The sequence below is a fragment of the Staurois parvus genome, unplaced genomic scaffold (genome assembly GCF_062004578.1).
Source record: "Staurois parvus isolate SC_StPar_1 unplaced genomic scaffold, SC_StPar_1.0 ptg000818l, whole genome shotgun sequence".
Classification (NCBI taxonomy): Eukaryota; Metazoa; Chordata; class Amphibia; order Anura; family Ranidae; genus Staurois; species Staurois parvus.
The window spans coordinates 12150962-12157405 of record NW_028318614.1 but is presented as its reverse complement, the minus strand read 5'-3'; the positions used below and the strand labels follow the sequence as shown (position 1 = coordinate 12157405).

General features: G+C 51.6%; 1 protein-coding gene across 1 annotated transcript; it reads right to left on the bottom strand.

The window, feature by feature from the left end:
- Positions 1-814: 814 nt before the first annotated feature.
- On the bottom strand, positions 815-4441 carry LOC149444084 (uncharacterized). The gene is made up of 2 exons (XM_089654954.1): positions 4282-4441; positions 815-1438 (listed from the first exon to the last, which is right to left on the bottom strand). The coding sequence occupies exons 1-2, from the start codon at positions 4439-4441 to the stop codon at positions 843-845; spliced, it is 756 nt and encodes a 251-aa protein (XP_089511080.1). The 3' UTR covers positions 815-842.
- Positions 4442-6444: the final 2003 nt, after the last annotated feature.

The following is a 6444-nucleotide window of genomic DNA, read 5'->3' as shown; positions in this document are numbered from 1 at the left end:
ATTGATGTGCATTTTACAAGTGTGCTGAAACACAGATCAACGCAGGTCAGCGCATGTTAAATGCAACCAAAATGTGTGGAAATGCAGTGCAAGTCAGTGTGAATTCGGCCATATTCAGGCAGGCTTCAGGGGGACAGGAAAGGGCGACAGATCTGACATTTGTAATAAAGAATATTCCTATAGATGGCCACATCTGCAGAAAACTTCAGGGGCCCCAATGTCTGCAGGGGCCAGGTTATGTAATAGGTGGCTGTAGCCCATAATACGGCAATGGTCGCTGGGGGGGTCGCTGTACCCATGGAAACCAAATGTAAAGGAGCAGCTCCATTCAAAAGTGGACTTTCCTATGGCTGCATGACTGTTGGACTTGCAGAATCCCCGAGGCTAATACTTACCTACCCCTCTTAAAACCACCACCACCCCCCTTCAAAAAACCTTTCACCCAAATAAACACGCAACTCTCTTTCTGGTGTAAAACCGGCCATAGCAGCCATTTATTCAACATAACCAAACATAAATTACAGTAACTCAATTGATACCTGACAGTAAAATCCCAACCCGGGTCTAAGGTCTCTGAAGGCACCATTACTCCCATCACCAACTCGGCTGTATCTGATACCCAATGAAAGGCCCCCAGCCGCTACTACACCGCCTCGGGGACAATACTACCGTTACTTAACCCAGATACAGCCAAAATGAACTCCCACAATACCAACATGACCTTTTATTGGGAAGGGACACCCATACCTACGATGGGCCCAACCCATAATTCATCAACTTGTCACTCCACCACCCCCTTCAAAGACCCATCGACCCCTGCCACAGCACACGAGTGTGAACCCTTACACTCGTGTAGCCCGCCACACACGTAATCCACGTTGGATACCATCCTGCAGGCCCAAGGACCACAGGTCAATCCCAACCGCATTGAGATGCACCCCATCCGAACGCCAATACCGCCAGGACTCCTCCTCCAGCTCCCTATGACGGACTGCTAGGCCACCATTCCTCACAAAAAAACGCGCCACCTCCTTATTCACCTTAACCCGAGCCCTATTAATTTTTTCGACAGAACGGGCCATGCGCCAATAAGCACGGGCCACTATGTACGACCATACAATCACTGTGTCCGGGAAAAAAGACCGAATACGCAAAAAATCAAACTTGATATCTCGGATAACCTCCCGCATGGAGCGCAACCCGAGATCATTACCCCCCACATGCAACACCAAAACATCTGGAGGCCGGTCTAAACGTGAATAGTGATGAATTTCTGGGACCACCCTGGACCACAACATTCCCGGCACTCCCAGCCAACGAAGCCTCGCCTCCCCTCTCTCAATTCCCAATTGCCGACCCTCTGGACGAACATCCGCCCTCTTAGCCCCCCAAAAAACATACGAATGGCCCATGATCCATACCAAGCAGCCATCGGAACCTGCAAAGAAAAACAGAAAAGAAGGGAGGAGGTAGAACCGTCATCACAAAGGCCCCCACAAAACACAAATTGACAAAGACAAGTACCACGGAGACCAACACAACAACACCAAAAAACAGTACACCCATCACAAGAGCTGAGGACGCACATATAACCTGAATCTATCCGAATCCCAACGCCCAATACGGCGAACCACTTGATCACCCAACCCCCACCGGGCGGCCTCCGTAGCTGCCCCAATGCGAAACGAATGGGACGAATATTGTTCCACACCCAACCCGGCAGACTGCAAACACCGTTTAAAAACAGCCCCAAATTGAAAACGAGACAGAGCCATCCCATTCGCATGCAGAAAGAAAACCCCAGGAAGGTCAGGTCTCACCTCAAGAAATTCCCTAACTGCCCGTACCAGACAAATCGGAGAACTCGGAATCACAGACAACTCCACCCAGGTACCCCGACCCAAACGGTCTGTTTTTGACTTGCGTAGAAAAATACGCAACCCACTACCCAACAAGACAACCTCATCTACAGTCAAACCACCCTCTCCCCACTTGTTCCGACTAACCAACCCCCCAATCCTAAAGGCCCAAAAAAATGCCAGCACAAAGGCCGCCCAGAACAAAATCACCTCATACAACGAGGAACAAACACAATTCAACTGGCCCACCACCGCTTGAAGAACCTCAAACGAAACCGACCGTCTAGAATCCGGAATGGAACAGCCTCTTCTGTACCCCCTCATAATAACGACTGTAATTCCCAAAGTTGAATCTTCCTGCACTGACCCACCGAAATCACCAACCCCCGGAGCTCCTCCAATTTATCCTGAGGCAAACGACATTCCATGGCTTCCGTATCGATAATAATTCCCAAAAAACACAATTCCGTGGTCGGACCCACCGTCTTATCCGAAGCCAAAGGAACGCCAAAATGCTCGAACACATGTTCGACCGTGCTCAGTAGCGATGCACAGATGGAACTACCCGGAGGGCCAATACACAAAAAATCATCCAAATAGTGGATGACAGATGCGAGCCCGGAAACATCTCTAACCGCCCATTCAAGAAAAGAACTAAGAGTCTCAAATAGAGAACACGAAATGGCGCAGCCCATAGGCAAGCAACGATCAACAAATATGCACCCCTCCCATTTGCAACCCAGCAATCGGAGACAACTAGGATGCACCGGCAAAAGGTGAAACGCCGCCTCAATATCAGTTTTTGCCAACAGGGCACACCGACCAAACCGCCGCACCCATGAAATTGCTGCATCGAAAGAAGTATAGGAAACAGAACACAAACCAGGGTCAATAGCATCATTGACCGAACCCCCCCGCGGATGAGACAGGTGATGAATGAGTCTGTATTTATTAGGCTCTTTCTTTGGAACAACCCCCAGCGGCGAAATTACCAAATCCGGCATAGGGGGGTCCACAAACGGGCCAGCCATGCGACCCAAGGACACCTCCTTTTGAATTTTGTCCCCAATAACCTCCGGGTGCAACCGCGCCGACCTCAAATTATCCGCCGCTGGAGGAACCACCGCCAATACACAAGGGATCAAAAAACCCTCAGAAAAACCCCGCTGCAACAAGGTTGCCGCTGCCTGATCAGGGTACCGCTTTAAAAACGGCAACATCCTTCCGACCCTCACCGGCGACATCCCTTTTTCCAGTGTCACCACCTCTCCCCCGCCCTTGCTTAAAACACCGGGACAATGGGTGAGCCCCCCCGCAACCCGAGCACTCATGACGGAATCGGCAGCCGGATCCAAACTTGCACGATCCCTCATTAAACTGCCAGCAGTAACATTTTCTATGCGCGGCCGGTTGTGCAACCATAGCTGTACCCCCGGCCCCCCCCTGAAAGGGATGAGCTGCGGTCCGCCCCGGAGTCATAAGCTTCATCCACAGCCCGATATCCTTATGGTCCCACCGCAAAGAAGGCCTAACCGCCATACGCTGACGAAACTGCTCGTCATATCGTAACCACGCGATGAGCCCATAAACCCTCTGAGCTTCCCCTATGGCATCTAAGTAACAAAAAAGTGGGGAACAATGCTCCGGCGTCCTCTCACCAATAACGCTTGCCAGAATGGCAAACGCCTGAAGCCAATTAGAGAAGGTTCGGGGAATCAAACGATATCGCCGTTTCTCCTCCTCCTCCCTCTTACTCTCATCTGGTCGAACTTTGTCTAAGTTGAATTTCTCCAACGGCAACAAAGAAAATATTTCAACATATTCACCCCTCCAAATGCGCTCCTTTACCTCCGGCTTCAGATGAGCCCCCAAGGGCCCCTCGAAGCACACGTAAACTTTGCATTTCGCTGCATCCGCCAAACGCACACCATCAAACCCGTCACCCCTTTATCTCCCCCATCAACCCCAGTATGATCCACCGCCGCTTCCCCCCCCAGAGCCTCAGAACCAGAGCTAAAAGAACTAACCACTGCTGACCGCACTGCAGCAGAGGCACCAGCGACCTGTGGCCCAGCCACCGTAACCACCTGCGGGATAACCCCCGCAGCTTCACGTCCACCACCCCCAGGACCAACACTGCTCCCACATGCCGCAGCTTGCACCGCCGACCATGCAGCCAAAGGTGGCGCCGAAGCCCGAGCAACCACCCCTGCCTCACAACACGCCAACACATCCCGAAAACCCGACAACAGCATACTAACAACCCCCTCAGCCCCCGGGGAACCCCCCAGTGAAGACACATTAACCCTCGCAGCCCCAGGCCCGCTTGACGCCAAAGCAAGAGCGCCACTCCCCAGGTCCCGCGAACCCTCAAACATAGAAGAAGAAGACAATGAAAAAACAGCCCCAGAATTCAACTCACCGGGCTGCAGTCGTTCACCGGGACCCACAGCCGCCAATCCGGATCCATGCAGGGATGAAGGGACCCCATCATCTTCGGAGCCGCTGAGCTCCCCTTCAGATCTCCACACCACAGGCTCCTGGTCCCAGGCCGCACCAGGCCTCGCTCCCGACTCTTGCATGGCTCCTGGGCCCCCACCACACTGGAGCCCAGAGCCGCCGGATCATCCCTCCCACGCTGGGCTCGCGGAACTCCCAGCAGCCGAAGCCCCAACTGACAGGGGACCCTGTCCTGCTCCAGCACAGATCCACTGCACAGGGGGGAGGTCCGCCCCCCCTCGACGGGCTCGCTGGGCTGCCACTGAAAGCCCAGCAGCCGCAAGCTGACTCGCCACTGCAGACCGGGTCCCGGCTCCAGAGCCCGGGTGGCGCCCGGAAATGACATCATCCGGCGCCGCCCCCCCGGCGCTCCGAGCCGCCGTCTCCTGAGAGGCCCGCTGGACAGCAGAGGGGAGCCCAGCAGCTGCAGGCCGGCGAGGAAGCTGCCGAATCCCGGCTCCAGAGCCCGGGCCACACACAGGGGCCATGTCTTCACCCGCTTCCGGGCCGGAGCTCCGAGCCGCTAAGCCCCGCCCACTGAGGCCAGATTTACACTCCACATACACAGAACAATCTGAGATCACACATTTCCCACAATTGACTACATCACATTTATTGAAGCATTTAACGATTTATCAAAAAAAAATAAATTTTAATGTAAAATTTAATTTTAAAAATAATGAAAAAAATAACAAAAATGACCAAATATATTTAAAAAAAATTTTTTTGAAATATTTGAAAAATGTTTTAAAAATTTGAAAAAAAAATTACAAAACATATTTTAAAAAGTATGAGCATTTAAAAAAAAATGATGCAATGAGAAATGTTTGAGATTTCTCCTGGCAGTATAAGGACATGAATCCTCCAATCTGCACATACACAGGAAGTGTCACCTATTAATTATTGAACAGCCGGGGGATTGATTTCCTTTTATTATAAGACCAATGAAAGGGGTGGGGCAGAGAAGGCGCCATCTATAGGACTGTGGGCGGAGTTCATGCAGCATTTACATACGGTCTCCTCTCACTCATGTGACCGATATTTCCAGCTCTCAGCTAGAAATATCTGAAAATGAGGATCCTTCTGCTGGGGTTTGAACTGGAGCCTATTGTAGAGTCAGATTGGATTGCGTGTTCTGAGCTTTAGATTCACATTGATGGCTGAGCTTCCTCAGTTCTGTCTTTAGCCCCGCCCCACTGGAGGAGTTCTGCTCTTCTCCGGGTCGGGGAACATTCCAGCCAGTGAGGACTGCCTGTCAGTTAGTCACTGCTGGAATCAGACTGAAGGTCACCGTCCGTCCCGACCAGCATATGGATTGCTGCAATCTCTAGCTGGTGATTGGGTGTAGGGGACACTCCTATAAACCCCCATAAGACTCTGCTATCCCCTCCTGTTCTGCACACTCTGGAGCCGGGAGTCACTGAGCATCCATTGTCAGGCCTCAGGGTGATGTCATAGATTTGTTAGGGTTCCAATGGGATTTAGAAGGGATTTTTGTACCCACCATATCTAACCTCCCATATTTAACCATTCTTGTTTCTTTTCTGCAGCTCCAGCGTTTGTTTTCTGATCATCAGCTATTGATCATCAGCTATTGGAAGCATCCGGACAAATAGCTAGGAGGAGACTCAGCGGAAAGGCCAGAGTACACCAGGCCTCTGCGAGGATCATTTCACAACTGATTTCCAATCAGTGTGACATCATGACCGCACCGCTGGTTCCTTACTTTGTGTCATCTGTGGTGAACGTATCTGGACATCCGGCTGTTCCTACAGCAAGACACCCAGGAATGCCTGGAGTACCCTTCCAGGTGCCAACCCCGGTCCCTAGAAAGAAGGTGACTCCGCCCCCCACGAAGAAGAAGGGCACACAATGGCGAATGTTTAAAGTAAGTACAAGTCGACTATAACCTCTCTCCTAAGAACACATTTCTTCTACAAATATACATCTGTGGGTTCATGTCTATCCTTCTTTTAACCTCTTCTTGCCGCTCCTTCCCAGCCATTTAGGAGATCTACATGCTGGGAGGCAGAGGCGGGCATTCCGATCATGTGACCGATGTGATTGGCAGTCACGGTGGTCACAT